We start from the raw sequence: 15,522 nt of genomic DNA, 5'->3' as shown, positions 1-15,522 counted from the left end.
CTCACTCCCTCCCACCCCATCTCCTCCGTTTCCACACCCATACTTCCATGCACATCTCCTAGAAGTCATACCCAGAAAGATACTTTGGTCTAGAGCACGGCATGCTTGTCTAACGTCACTGAGAAGAACATAGGTCTTCCTGTTTGTAGCCATGCCAGCAGGACAACATGTGGAGTGGAGATCAGGTACATGACCACATAGACCAGAGAGAATCTGGAAGGCCATTTCCATTGCCCATAGAGTGATCACGGCACAGGAGAGGCCATTTGATGCATCAAATCCATGCTAAAGTTCTCTACCTGCGAGAGTGAGAGCTGGAAACATACTGTCTGCCTGCTCTCTTGTGGAGATGCTTGTAAGCAGTTGGAAACTTTTCATTTTAATGTTAAAACTGTTTGAAACTATTTCTAACTTTCTGGAATTAGATAATTTTGAGAGTCATTTCAAGTGGAAGGAATTAGTTTTGTTGGGGCGTAAACAATTATTAAATTTTGAGAATTATTTGAACTCCGTTTTGTTGCTGGTGACTGATATTAAAGGCTTCTGCTTTCATATTGAAAAGCTATTTGAAGTATTTCCTTATAGTTGTGGAGCTCTGCTGTACCTCAAGTGTGGTATTTTATTGCATTTTCTAAAAGTTTGAAATGAAGAGAATTTATTTCTTTGGGGGTTGTTGAGTCTTTGGACCCTCTTCCCCAAAGACAAGAGGAAGCAAGGTCATTGAATATTTTTAAGGCAGATATAGATGTAGACAGCTTCTTCATTAACTGGAGAGTCTAAAGTTGTCTGGGGTAGGTGGGATGTGGAACAGATGTCACAATCATATAAGCCATGATCTTACTGAATGGGGGAGCAGGCTTGAAGAGGCCAAAACAGCCTACTGCTGTTCCAGCATTTTCTGTTCTTTTTTCCAGATTTCCAGCATCCGCAGTATTTATCAGATTTGTTGAATTATACAGTAATGGGCGGTGTGGTTAGCACTGCTGCATCACACGCCAGGGACCCAGGTTCGATTCCTGGCTTGGGTCACTGTGTGGAGTCTGCACGTTCTCCCCGTGTCAGCGTGGGTTTCCTCCGGGTGCTCCAGTTTCCTCCCACAAGTCCTGAAAGACGTACTTGTTAGGTGAATTGGACATTCTGAATTCTCCCTCTCTGTACCCGAACAGGTGCCAGTGTGTGACGACTAGGGGATTTTCACAGTAACTTCATTGCAGTGTTAATGTAAGCCTACTTGTGACACTAATAAAAGATTATTAGATTAAAATCTTTGCTGTCTGATTTGCTCAGGGGATGGAATGGTGTTGGACGAGATGCGGTATATTCTTGTTCAGGCACAATAACCAAAGTTGACCCAACAATTTAATAATTTCAATATAAAGCCTATGAATAACTTCTGCAGAATTACAATCTATTGTTTTTATTGTTAGTTTTTAAAAATGCATTACCTGAGCACTGAAAAGTGATCGGCTTTCTGATAACATCGAGCTGTCTGAAATTCTGATTATTAGAGTGTTTGGTTGTTTGAGTGCTGGATAAGGCAAAATCCCACTTTCTGTATTACAGTATTAGCTGATGTGGTACATTTTGTCCTTTAGGGAGATGCCTACCTTAATCTTGTGGCAGTAGATTTACAATAATTGTTTTTCAAAAAGTATTTCTGAGATTTGAGAAGGATTTAAAGAAGTGAATCAGAAAGTTAGCAATGCAAAGCATCAACCAGTTCCTCTTGGCCCATGATGCCTGACTCCTGAATTGAAGAAGTCAGGAGAAGTCATCCGAAAGCATGCCGACCACCCTTTGCAGTAGCTGCAACAGAGGGAAAAACCCAATGTACTGTAAACTGTTTTGACATTAGAAAGAGATGTATTAGAACAGGTAGGCATAACATCAGCATAAGTGTTGTATGTATATAATTTCAGAGACTAAAAATGGTAAGGCCTGTTTTGCCTTGATTTGATGTATTACAAATTGCAGCTAAAAGACAAAATAATTACATTTTAAAATATAAAGCCCCATTAGAATTGCTGTTGGGAGACTAAACACAATATATCTAAAGATTTGGTGGTGGTCTACAGAAGTAGTTAAAAGGAACCATGAATATCTAGCCACCTATATAGCTGTTTTTTAAAGGTAGTTTGGTTACGTTTGTCCAATCACACAATGTCATCATATTTGGAATTCTGTGCAAGGATTATAGGCAACTACATTGAATTAAAGGTCAGTCTCTAATTTATTATTTGCATGTTTATTTCTGCTTTCGGCCTACAGTTTCAAAAGAATGAGGCAGATGGCTCAAATGCTGATTTTGACCAGAGTTTCCATAGAGTGATAATCACAGTCAGATTGGCACTCCACTCCTTTTTACTTGCCTTAGTCTGGAGCTGTACATTTCTCGCCCGCTCCTGATCCGGGCCCGGTGAGAAATGTGTAGTGCACCTGAATCCATCCAATGCAGGACAGCAGTGTTGGGTGAAGTAATGCAGAGACCCTTTTGTATGCCACTAGCTGCCGTGAACCAGGTAATGTTAAAGGTTCAAGCCTCTTTGAGAAGCCAGAAAGAAGTTAAGTATGGATGTGTAAGGGTTGGGGTGGGCAGGGTTAGGGAAGATGGGGTTGACTGGTTGCAGGGGCTGGAGGCTAGGGTGATCAGTGGGAAGAGTAGATGTGGAGATTGCCTGCAAAGGAGCTGCACTCCGAGAGCTAGTGATTCCAAACAAACCTGTTGGACTTAAACCTGGTGTTGTAAGACATCTTGCGGGTGGAAGAGAGTCAGCTGGTCAGGAGGATGGGGTATCGAGTAGTTATGGCATTGTTTGAGGGGGTAGGGAAGTTTGTTGGGTACGGTTGGGGATGTTTGGGCATGTTGTCAGGGCATCGGGGAGGTGGGAGGGTGGTCAGCGGTGGTAAGTTGGGGGAGGGATCAGTATTAAAGTAGTTAGAAGTGGTTTTAACCTTTCTAGTTTTTCCTGGTAACTATTTTGCTAAGAGATTCAGAACCATCTAAAATCTCTGCTTTAAGTCTGCCTCAGGTGCTGGGTATTACCCAGTGGACATTTAAAGTTCCCGGGGGTGTCCCACTGGGATATCTCCAGGGTATGACTGCTCTGAGATTGGAAGTTCTGGGCCAATATGCAACAGTTTTCAGTTCTAAAAAACAACTTTAGGAATTGTTTAACCGCTTTCTTTGTGTGGGTTTAGTTTCACATCTTTCCGTGCAAAGGAGATTTGCTTGTTCACTTCCTGAACTTAACTAGGAAATAAAACTGTGGTCTAATATGCAAATAAGGGGCTAGGAATTTTGAAGAACGCCCCTATATGGAAATAACCAGTTTATAATCGTGACTGGAGGAAGTTATCCTCAGAGTACTCAAATGCTAGGGAATCCACCTCCAAATAATAATCTTTATTATTGTCACAAGTAGACTTACATTAACACTGTAATGAAGTTACTGTGAAAATCTCCTAGTCACCACATTCTGGCACCTGTTCAGGTACACGGAAGGAGAATGCAGAATATCCAAAAGACCTAACAGCACATCGTTCGTGACTTGTGGAAGGAAACTAGAGCACCCAGAGGAACCCACGCAGATACGGGGAGAACGTGCAGATGCCGCTCAGACAGTGACCCAAACCGGGAATTGAACCTGGAACCCTGGCGCTGTGAAGCAACAGTGCTAATCACTGTGCTACCATGCCGCAAATTTGTGTCAAGTTGTAATAGCCGGCGAGTCGCCTTTCCTACGTGAATATATTTTTTTGTAGCCCAATATACTTACAAGCGTGGCCTATGCCAAAAACCATGATGTGGAGATGCTGGCGTTGGACTGGGGTGAGCACAGTAAGAAGTCTTACAACACCAGGTTAAAGTCCAGCATGTTTGTTTCAAACACGAGCTTTCGGAGCGCAGCTCCTTCCTCAGGTGAATGGAGAGGTATGTTCCAGAAACATTTATGTAGACAAAGTCAGAGATGCTGGACAATGCTTGGAATGCGAGCATTTGCAGGTAATCAAATCATTACAGATCCAGGGAGAGGGATAATCACAGGTTAAAGAGGTGTGAATTGGCTCGAGCCAGAACAGTTGGTGGAATTTTGCACGTCCAGGCCAAATGGTGGGGGGTGGATGTAATGCGACATGAACCCAAGATCCCTGTTGAGGCCGCACTCATGCGTGCGGAACTTAGCTATAAGTTTTTGCTCGGCAATTCTGCGTTGACGCGTGTCCTGAAGACCGCCTTGGAGAACGCTTACCCGGAGATCAGAGGCTGAATGCCCTTGACTGCTGAAGTGTTCCCCGACTGGAATGGAACATTTCTGCCTGGTGATTGTCGCACCTTCTGGCCTGGACTTGCAAAGTCCTACCAACTGTTCTGGCTTGAGACAATTCACACCTCTTTAACCTGTGATTATCCCTCTCCCTGGATCTGTAATGATTTGATTACCTGCAAATGCTCGCATTCCAAGCATTGTCCAGCACCTCTGACTTTGTCTATATAAATGTTTCTGGAACATACCTCTCCATTCACCTGAGGAAGGAGCTGCGCTCCGAAAGCTCGTGTTTGAAACAAACCTGTTGGCCTTTAACCTGGTGTTGTAAGACTTCTTACTATGCCAAAATCAACAGACTTAAATGCCTTTGCCTTCTCTCCGATCGGTAACACTTCTAACCTTCTTATGCCATTCTCTCAGTTTTTCGCATCCTTTCACACAGAGGTCTTGATGCCAAATGATGGCTCGTCAGCTTCATGATTTTAGGCTCTTGTATGGCCTAACTCCATTTTGTTGGTGTGGTCATGTGAAAAGCTTAGACAAGGTCAGCTAATCCCGAGTTACCAGTTTATCGGTCCATAGGAGTTGCTATTTGGTTGACATCGTTGACATAATCGGGATTTACTATCATCTGAATTTGAATTATTGCAACTTGGATCAATGCCCAAAGTGTCATTTAAAAATGGAGATGTATGTAATTGTCATGAGAAACCTTTCCCTCAGTTTCCCTCAGTTATTGTATGAAGTAGAATGGGATGTTAAACTTTTGAGGTTAACAGCTTCTAAAAATGTGAAGTTTCCATTCAGGCATGAAATCTTTTGAAGGAATTTTGGTGTTCTACTTTTTGTTAACTGCATATTGAATAAAAGCTGTGCATTCACTCATATTTAGTACAGTGTGCTTCTGTATGATCTATGGATCTTTATGGCAATCCCGTCATATTTCAAAGCATTTGGCAAGTTTGTTTAAGTGATGGAGAGGCTTCTATTTACTTTTCTAGCGTCTCAAATGGGAGCAACAAAAAGCTAACATGCTAACCACCAAATAAATGTTGACTTTTTTTCTTAAGACATTGAAAGTGCAGCAAGACTCTGGGGTTTTTGGTTTGTAACTTAAGCTGCAGTTATTACTTCAATTCCTTCAACTGTGCTGAGAAATAAAACCATAAGTAGATTAAAGTTTGAATTACACTCAAGTGTATTTGCTGTTTCAAAATGAATGTTTTTTCTGTATATTTGAGAACCTGTTTTCAGTAGTAGCTGAAATGCTTTAATTGGAAGAAAACGTTTAAAATAAACGATTGAAGCTTTGCCTGCCCACCCCATTTCAGTTGGACTTGTCGGCAGTACCTACAAATACCTTCAGAATGTTCTTCCCATCACCTTACTGCAACTGTTTATGTTTATCCATGGATGTCCCCGGGGGCTTAGCTGATAAATTTGAATGTTTAGGTTAAAAAATAGTGCATTCTTGTTTATCTTGCAAACATTTAATACTTCACAATTGGTAATTTATAATCAAAAAAGGAAAATATGCAACATTCTTGAGTTCATAACCAAGCAACAGCTATTATTCCTCCCCAAACTTCTTCGACAGGTTTTTTTCCCCCTGGTCCCCTTCTCTCAACTTTCGTTTTCCTGTCAAAGAAAAAGATATTCAACCGCATTTGCACTTGTTGATGGACACACTGCACCCATTATGAACTGTCCCATTTGCCATCACCAACTCCCTCCTTTCATCCTCCAAACCACCATGGTCTTTTTGTATTGTCTTCCTTGGCTGAACCTGGCCTCTTTCTGCTTCCTCCCCCATGTACTACAAGTTCAAGTGGCACTCTCTTATCCCCCTTTTCCTGTCAAGCTGGTAAGCTTGCTCCTGCCTCAATCTCACATTCTTCTTCCCCACCCCACCTCCACCCATATATTCTCCTTCCATTTATCAGACCCAGACCCCACTTCATGTTGGCATTCTCCTCCCTCTGGTAATTTGATGCTTGTAACCCCGGCACAGACACGATGGGCCGAATGGCCTCTTTGCATGCTGTAAAAGTGTGACTCGGTTCCAAACCCTTTTCTCCTTACTCATGTTTTGTAATATTACTCCTGGGTTTCTACAGAAATCTGGTCATGACTGCTTTGTATGTCAAAGTGGTTAAATATATTTGTATATAATGGGTGGAAATTCCTGATCGCTCAAGAATTTGTGTCTATAGTAAGCAGCTGTTTTCAATCACTTTGCTTTAAAGTAGCAGTTACGACAGAACTCAAGCCTTTGAGCAGTGCTGGAGGGGGAAGCCTGCCCACTCTGAATTATATATGTAAATGTGGATATGTGTGCTAGTTATTCTTTCAGAATGTTGGGCTGGTCAAATGTGAACAAGTGGTACATTAATAAAGCGTGCAGGCCTTCCTATTGATTTCACATAGTTTCTGTATATCTAATGCACTTATGTTTCCTTGTTTTGGCAATGTGAGTCATAGACCAGTGCTTGGAAGTTGGATCTTGCTTCTTTAGATACTAAACACTGAAAGGTTCTCTAGCCAAATTGGATTGTCCAAAATAACAATTTAAAATGTTAATTTAGTTCCTTCAATAATTCACCAGAGACAGGAGAGCCAGTGATGGCATTAATACCCAAACTATAAGTAAATCTATCCAGTATGCCAAAATAAACAGGATAAAGCGATCGTTTCCAATGTTCAACTTTATAAAAATCACTTTAACATGCAGGTAATGAGATAAGGCAGTACAAACGCCATTACCTGGGGATAGGCAACAAAAGGTTTTGTTGTGAGATGTGCATGCACCTTCAAGGGTGGGTCACTTAGACCACTGTCAATCATTGCCATCTTGATAGGATATATGATGTTTTACTCCCTTGATTTGCCATTCTGCAAGCTGCAGGAAGAGATTAGGCCCCTCTAGAGCCTGATAACGTACATCCCAGAGTACTCGAGAAAGTGACTCTGGAAATAGTGGATTCATTGGTGGTCATCCAAGATTTTATAGACTCTGGAACAGTTCCTACCGATTGGGGGGTAGATAATATAACCCAACTATTTAAAAAGGTAAGTAGATAGACAACAGGGAATTATAGACTAGTAAGCCGTACATCGGTAGTCAGGAAAATTCTAGAATCCATTGTCAAATTGTACAGCAGAGCACTCACAAAACACTGGCAGGATCGGGCAGAGTCAGCTTGGATTTATGATGGGGAACTCATGATGAACAAATCTACTGGAATTCTTTGAGGATGTAGCTAGTAGAGTGATGAGGGGGAGCCAGTGGATGTAGTTTATTTAGACTTTAAGAAGGCTTTCGACAAAGCCCCATAGAAAAGATTAGCATGCAAAATTAAAGCGCATGAGATTAGGGGTAATGTACTGAGGTGGATAGACAACAGGTTGGCAGACAGGAAACGAGTAGGAATTAACAGGTCTTTTCCAAATGGCAGGCATTGACTAATGGGGTACTACATGGATCGATCCTGGGACCCCAGCTATTCACAGTATAAATGATTTAGATGAGGGAATTAAATGTAATATCCCCAAATTTGCAGATGACACAAAGTTGGGTGGGAGGGTGAGCTGTGATTTGTGATTTGGACTAGTTGAGTGAGTGGGCAAATGAATGGAAGATACAATATAATTTGGATAAATATGAGGTTATCCACTTTGGTAGCAAAAATGGGAAATATGATCAAGTTTGGGATATGAGGGGTGGTGTCCGCATCGGCCAAGGTGAATGGGGCGTGTTATGAATGGTTGTACAGGTCGGAGCCGCTGGAGGATGAGTCGGACATGGCGGATTCCTGGAAGGGTTGGAGTGTCCTATAATGGATTTGGATGACTGGGAAGAGTTAGAGGAGCCATTGGGGGTGAGGAAGTTCAGAAGACACCAGGGAGTATGCAAACTGACAAGACACTGGGGAATTTTATTCTACTCTGTCGATTTTTTATAAAAGGTTTGCCGACTTGTTGATACCGTTGTTGGTGGAGGCATTTGAATATTCACTAGCGCGTGGGTTGCTCCCGGAGACTATGATTACAGGCATCCATCTCACTCCTTTTAAAGAAAAATAAAGATCCGTTGGAGTGTGGGTCATAACAGCCGATTTCATAATTGAATGTGGAAGCAAAGAATTTGTCTGAGGTGTTGGTGCTCAGGTTGGAAGTGTGTCTCCCTCAGGATGTTGGGGAGGCGCCGTCTGTTGAATGTAATTTTGTCCCCATCGGAAAGGGAGAACAGGGTGTTATTGTGACATTGGATGTAGTGAAGGTCTTCGATAGGGTAGAGTGGAGTTATTTGTTCATGGTGTTGGAGTGGTTTGGGATAGGGCCCAAGTTTGTGTTGTGGGTTACGCTACAATAGAAGGAACCTAAGGTCAGCTTCTGTATGAATAATGTGAGCTTGAGATATTTCCAGCTGCACAGGGGAATGAGGCGGGGTGCCCTATATCACCACTCCTGTTCACGTTGGTGATTAAGCCTTTGGCCATTGCTTTGAGAAATCGGATAAGTGGAGTGGGATGGTGAGGGTGGCGGGTGGAGCGTAGAATGTTCCTGTATGCTGATAATCTGTTCTTGTATGTTGTGGACCAGGTCACGACAATGGAGGAAATAATGGACCTGTTGAAGCATTTGGGGCCTTTTCTGGATATAAGATAAATTTGGAGAAAACTAAGTGTTTTTGGGTTACTCTGCTGGGGAACGGAGGTAATGTGGGGGGGTTGCTGCTCTGTCTAACAGGCACTCACTTCAGGTGCTGAGGGATGCATGTGGCTTGGGTCTGGGCCTGGCTTCGCAAATTGAACATTACGCACCTGGTGGGTTGGGTTAAGGATGACTACAGAGGTGGGATAGCCTCCCTCTATCTTTGGCAGGCTGAGTTCAATCTTCCACGGTTTTTGTTTTTTCTTCCAATGTCTACCGTTTTGTTTTACCAGAAGTGTTTTTGGTGGGTTGGAGAGATTTCTCCCGTCCTTCATATGGGCGAGCAGGTTAGCCAGGATTCGGAAAGCAGTCCTGCAGAGGGACCAGCAGTCAGGGGGCTTGGTGTTGCCGAGCCTGATGTATTACCATTGGGCGGTGAATGCGGAGAAGGTTTTCGATTGGTGTGGGTACCAGGATGCAGTTTGGGTTAAGGTGGAGTCAGGTTCCTGTAGGGACTCAGGATTGCAGGCACGGGTAATGACTTTGCTTCTGTATTCTCCAGGGAGATACTCGGGTAATCCAGTGGTGGTCGCTATGCCGAAGATATGGAGACAATTTTGACAGCACTTTAGGAACTGTGTCGAAATTTGTCATATATTCGAGCTGGAAAGATTAGATGCCAGAGAGGATAAGGAGGTGGAAGGAATGAGGGATTTGTTTCTGGAGGGGCAGTTTGCAAGTCTAGAGGAGCTGTCAGTGAAGTTTGGACTCTCGGGAATCAAAGTTTTAGCTATCTACAGGTTTGGGACTTTGCGAGGTAAGTCTTCCCATCTTTTCCGGTAGTGCCACCATTGTCGCTGTTGGAAAGGGTTCTGTTGCTCGCGGGGACGGAGGAGAGGAGTACTTCGGGAATTTATAGAGGATCCTGGTGCAGGATATTGCATCCCTGGGATTAAGACCAAGTGGGAGGAGGAGTTAGGAGTGGAATTGGAGGAGGGGGTGTGGTGTGAACCCCTGCGAAGGGTTAATGCTGCTTCGTCATGCGTGAGACTTGGGCTTTACAGTTAAAAATGGTACACTGGGCGCATTTAACAAGATCTGGGATCAGTCGTCTATTTGAGGAAGTGGAGGATAAGTGTGAGTGCTGTGGGAGGAGCCCAGCCAACCAGGGGCATATGTTCTGGTCATGTCTTAAGCTTGAGATTTTGGGTCTCCTTCAACACCATGTCGCGATTCTACAAATTGAATTGGAGCCCAGTTCCGAAGGGGCCATATTTGGGGTGTCAATCCTACCGGAGCTGCAGACGGGTACGGCGGCAGATGTATTAGCCTTCACCTCACTGATTGCTCGCAGGCAGGTTATGTTGGAGTGGAGGTCAGCTTCTCCACAAAGTGCCTCAGTATGGCTGGGGGATCTTATTGAGTTTCTACATCTTGAGAAATTTAAATACACCATGAAGGGTTCTACAAAAGCTGGCTGCTGTTTATTTTGTACTTTATAGAGCTTGTAACCATCAGCCGTTGGGGGGTAGGGTTCTGGGTTGACTTGTTTTTTTGTTTTGTACTTATCAAAAAATGTTCAATAAAATATATTTTGGAAAAGGATTGTATTCGCTGGAGTTCAGAAGAATCGGCGGGGGGTGGGGGTGGGGGGGGGGGGAGGGTTCATAGAAACCTATAACATTCTAACAGGACTAGACAGGGTAGATGCAAGAAGGATGTTTCCAACTGTGAGGGTGTCCAGAACCAGGGGTCACATCCCGAGGATGCTGGGTAGACCATCGAGGACAGCGATGAGGAGAACTTTGCTCACCCAGAGAATGGTGAGCCTGTGGAATTTGTTACCACAGGAAGTAGTTGAGGAATAAACATTGCATGTTTTCAAAAAGCAGTTACATATAGCACTTGGGGTGAAGGGGATCAAAGGATATAGGAGGAAAGGTGGGATTAGGCTACTGAGTTGGGTCATCAGCCATGATCGTAATGAATGGCGGAGAAAGCTCAAAGGGCCGAATGGCCGCTTCCTGCTCCTATTTTCTATATTTACTGTACTTTATCTTCAAATAAACAACCTACATTAACATTTTACCAAACCTTGTGTGTGATTAGTATGCTTATATGTTAAGGCGAAGAAGAATGTAACAGATTCAACAATTAACTATTTCTAAGTTGAATGAAAAGAATGGTCAACTTGCATTTCTCTGATGCCAATCATACCTCAAAGAAACCACTCAAAGCCCTTCATACACAAATTGCTGTGAAGTAGTAATGCCTGTTATGTGGTGGGTAAGGTGCTACAGCCATTTTGTTCACAGCAGGTTTTGAGAGGAAAGACTAGCAAATTTGTTTTCTTGTTATTTGAGAGAATGTTAGTATAAGTAGTAGCTTGGTTTCTTCACTGTTCATCTGCACCATGGGCAGACAGATGAAACCTTAATTTAGCATCTCGCCCACCAAGATGACTTTCAGATATTATAGCACACTCGGTGCCGCACTGCAGTTACAGCTTACATTATTTGTTCAAGACATGGAAAGGGGTTGAATATGCGATCTTGTTGGCCAAAGTCACAGACAGCCAATCTAAAACTGTTGAGCTGGCACATTAATTAATATGTGGCATTACATGGACATCTGTGCTACCTGCAAGTAGGAGAGGCTATGGTGTAGTGGTATTGTCGCTGGACTAGTAATTCAGAGACCCAGGGTAATGCTCTGGGTACTCTGGTTCAAATCTCAACCCAGAAGATGGTGAAATTTGAATTCAGTAAAAATCTGGGATTAAAAATCAAATCATGACAATGGAACCATTGCTGATTGTCGTAATAACCCATCTGGTTCACTAAGGGAGCCTGTTCTGGCCTACACATAAGATCATAAGAACTAGGAACAGGAGTAGGCCATCTGGCCCCTCGAGCCTGCTCCGCCATTCAATGAGATCATGGCTGATCTTTTATGGACTCAGCTCCACTTTCCGGCCCGAACACCATAACCCTTAATCCCTTTATTCTTCAAAAAACTATCTATCTTTACCTTAAAAACATGTAATGAAGGAGCCTCAACTGCTTCACTGGGCAAGGAATTCCATAGATTCACAACACTTTGGGTGAAGAAGTTCCTCCTAAACTCAGTCCTAAATCTACTTCCCCTTATTTTGAGGCTATGTCCCCTAGTTCTGCTGTCACCCGCCAGTGGAAAAAACCTGCCCGCATCTATCCTATCTATTCCCTTCATAATTTTAAATGTTTCTATAAGATCCCCCCTCATCCTTCTAAATTCCAATGAGTACAGTCCCAGTCTACTCAACCTCTCCTCATAATCCAACCCCTTCAGCTCTGGGATTAACCTAGTAAATCTCCTCTGCACACCCTCCAGTGCCAGTACGTCCTTTCTCAAGTAAGGAGACCAAAACTGAACACGATACTCCAGGTGTGGCCTCACTAACACCGTATACAATTGCAACATAACCTCCCTAGTCTTAAACTCCATCCCTCTAGCAATGAAGGACAAAATTCCATTTGCCTTCTTAATCACCTGTTGCACCTGTAAACCAACCTTCTGTGACTCATGCACTAGCACACCCAAGTCTCTCTGCACAGCGGCATGCTTTAATATTTTATTGTTTAAATAATAATCCCGTTTGCTGTTATTCCTACCAAAATGGATAACCTCACATTTATCAACATTGTATTCCATCTGCCAGACCCTAGCCCATTCACTTAACCTATCCAAATCTCTCTGCAGACTTCCAGTATCCTCTGCACTTTTCGCTTTACCACTCATTTTACTGTCATCTGCAAACTTGGACACATTGCCCTCGGTCCCCAACTCCAAATCATCTATGTAAATTGTGAACAATTGTGGGCCCAACACGGATCCCTGAGGGACACCACTAGCTACTGATTGCCAACCAGAGAAACACCCATTAATCCCCACTCTTTGCTTTCTATTAATTAACCAATCCTCTATCCATGCTACTACTTTACCCTTAATGCCATGCATCTTTATCTTATGCAGCAACCTTTTGTGTGGCACCTTGTCAAAGGCTTTCTGGAAATCCAGATATACCACATCCATCGGCTCCTCATTATCTACTGCACTGGTAATGTCCTCACATGACTCCAGATCCACAGCAAAATGGTTGTCTCTTCAAATGTCCTCTGAAATGGTGTGGCAAACCATTCAGTTCAAGGGACGGGCAATAAATGCTGGCCCAACAAGCAACACCTCAATAAATAGAAAAAAAGGTCTTAGTTTACCACTGGCAATCAAAAGGTAAAAATGTTGTGACTTTATTTGTCTTTCTGATGTTCTTGCATTAATGATTATTCTTTGGCTTGCAGGTTGATATTTCCGTTGTAATAAAAGTATAATCGTAGCTATGGAATGTGCACATAGTTGGCGAAATGCTAAGGACAAAAGGAAGGCTTGGGCAAGAAGCAGAGACTCTTGGCAATTTTCTGAGACAGACGACAGATGTGTTGCCACAGAGACCACAGAGCTCTCCGAAGACAACAACGCAGCAAATCTAGAACTGGCAGAAACATCAACTGAAGGTAAGGATTTTCTGATGCATGCATTTGTGATACTGTTTGATAAATGAATAATGTCATATTGTAGGTTCTTCAGATTGATTTACATGTTGACCAAATATAAAAATCCTTTAAGTACTTGTCTGGAATGAACTGCATGGATGTGTTTCTTTGTAAACTTACGCATGTAGTCCAACACCAACACGGTCCACCCTTAACTGCCCTTTGAAGTAACCTAGCAAATCACTGAGTTGAATCAGACATGGAGCAATCTAGGAATGGTAAATAAATGCTAATCTTGAAAACGACATGCATCCTGAAAATGAATTTAAGAAAATATTCCTCCTCCTGTCAGTTTTTTGTGATGGTCCCGTCAGTACATTGGTGACTGCTAAAGCCAACCTACACACAAACGTTTCTGCTACAAATAGGGCAGCATACTACAGATTGAATTTTGGATTTGTTCAGGGCAGAGAGCTGTTTTTTTGTTTCATTCATTGATTTCATATCTTCAATAAAATGCCAGAGCACTGAGGCTGAGCCCTTCTGCACAGCTCACCTCCACACCTGGCAGTGTCAACTCTTTCTGGGGTTGCCCGCCCCAACTCGCACATGATGTCCCTCTCACGGACCACAAATATGCACTAACAGGACGCTTTTTCCTGCATCAGGCTGGTGGAGCTAGGTATTGTTCCAACTCTGTGCTCACAACCTAGGAGTGGAAATTCAGGCCTCATAGTCTGTTAGTCTGTCACCAACAAGGCTTGCTGCTTCTTTCTTTGTATTGTTATGGGCCAGGGTTTAGGAAAGCCCAAAGTGTATCATGGAGTTCACCTGACCCACAACTTTTACTAGATTGTGGTATGGGGAGCACACGGCCCACTCTATAGGTGTGGTACAGCAGAAATGGAAAAGTATTTTTAAAAACGAAACAATGTTTATTCTATGAATTCAAGTTAACCTTTTTAAAACATACAGTGAACATCTTGGCAACCATCAATTCAAATATAACCTCCAAGGAATTCAACATTAAGTAATCCTTAAGCTGTCCTTTTAACATTCATAAGCCTTAAAAAAAAAAACTTTTATCAGAAGCACATCAGGTTAAAGTCACTACTGAGAGCAGTTAATAGTTTTAAAACACCAAAAGATCGATTTACAGTCTTTAGATTACAGAGAGAGAGACTAATGCACCTTCTGGCTGTGACTGCAACTATCCAGCTCTGAAAACAAAACTAAAACACACCCTGCAGCAAACAGCCTAAAACAAAAGTAAAAAGATGACAGACAGCCCAGCTGCACCCACACTCTGACATCACTGATAAACACCCATTTCTTAAAGGTACATTTCGTAAACACCCATTTCTTAAAGGTACTCTCGCATGACAGTATCCAAGTGTTAAAGCTTACACCTGATTTTTAATCGGGTTTTACTTGGGCCCTTACCCCCACGGCAACCAAATCTTAAGGGCCTGTTGCAGAGCAGATTTCTGTACACCTTCATGCCATTCCTAATTCCAGGTTAATCTGTTTTACCTTAAATTAAAAGTCTAACAGTCATAACTTACTCTGGAATCCGAAATACAATTTTGAAATTTGCAGAGGGCACCAATTTGGAGAGTGTTAATCTAGAAGGGACAGTGACAAAATACAGGAAAGCCTCAATGATCTTGCAGAATGTCCTTGTAATTGATTTAAAAAGACAACTTCAACATACTGAGAGTAGATTTTGGTAGCCAGCATAAGAAGACTGCAGCCTTGAGAAAGAAGTGAGTGAATGGAATATCAGAACAGAGGGGTACAGCTGCACAAATGACTAAATGTAGCTACAAAGGGTTATTGATTAAAGTAACTGGGGTTCATATTGACAGGTTATAATTGAAAGCAGAGATATTTGCTGGGTTTCTCTGTCCCAGAGTCTAATTCGTGGTATGGTAATGAGCCAGTACGCTGCCCATGTGCACCCTGCCCGAGTCCCAAATCTTCAGGCATCTGATTTGCTAGGGTTGGAAAGGCAGCTCAGTGGTTGACGAGTTGGAGCAGCTTTTAAGCGCTGCACATAGTCCACACTC

At 42.7% G+C, this 15,522-nt stretch overlaps 1 protein-coding gene across 8 annotated transcripts in view; it reads left to right on the top strand.

The window, feature by feature from the left end:
• The window catches only part of itprid2 (ITPR interacting domain containing 2), a 210,425-nt gene that overhangs the window by 92,762 nt on the left and 102,141 nt on the right, over positions 1-15,522 (top strand). For all 8 annotated transcript variants that reach the window (XM_038789246.1, XM_038789249.1, XM_038789245.1 and 5 more), the window contains exon 2: positions 13,262-13,474. In XM_038789246.1, the coding sequence (XP_038645174.1) occupies positions 13,300-13,474 (175 nt within the window). In that variant the 5' untranslated portion in view covers positions 13,262-13,299. The remainder of the gene's footprint in view (positions 1-13,261; positions 13,475-15,522) is intronic.

This window comes from Scyliorhinus canicula, chromosome 2, assembly GCF_902713615.1.
Source record: "Scyliorhinus canicula chromosome 2, sScyCan1.1, whole genome shotgun sequence".
Taxonomy (NCBI): Eukaryota; Metazoa; Chordata; class Chondrichthyes; order Carcharhiniformes; family Scyliorhinidae; genus Scyliorhinus; species Scyliorhinus canicula.
Note: the sequence above shows the minus strand (reverse complement) of the source record. Positions and strands in the feature narration are given on the sequence as shown.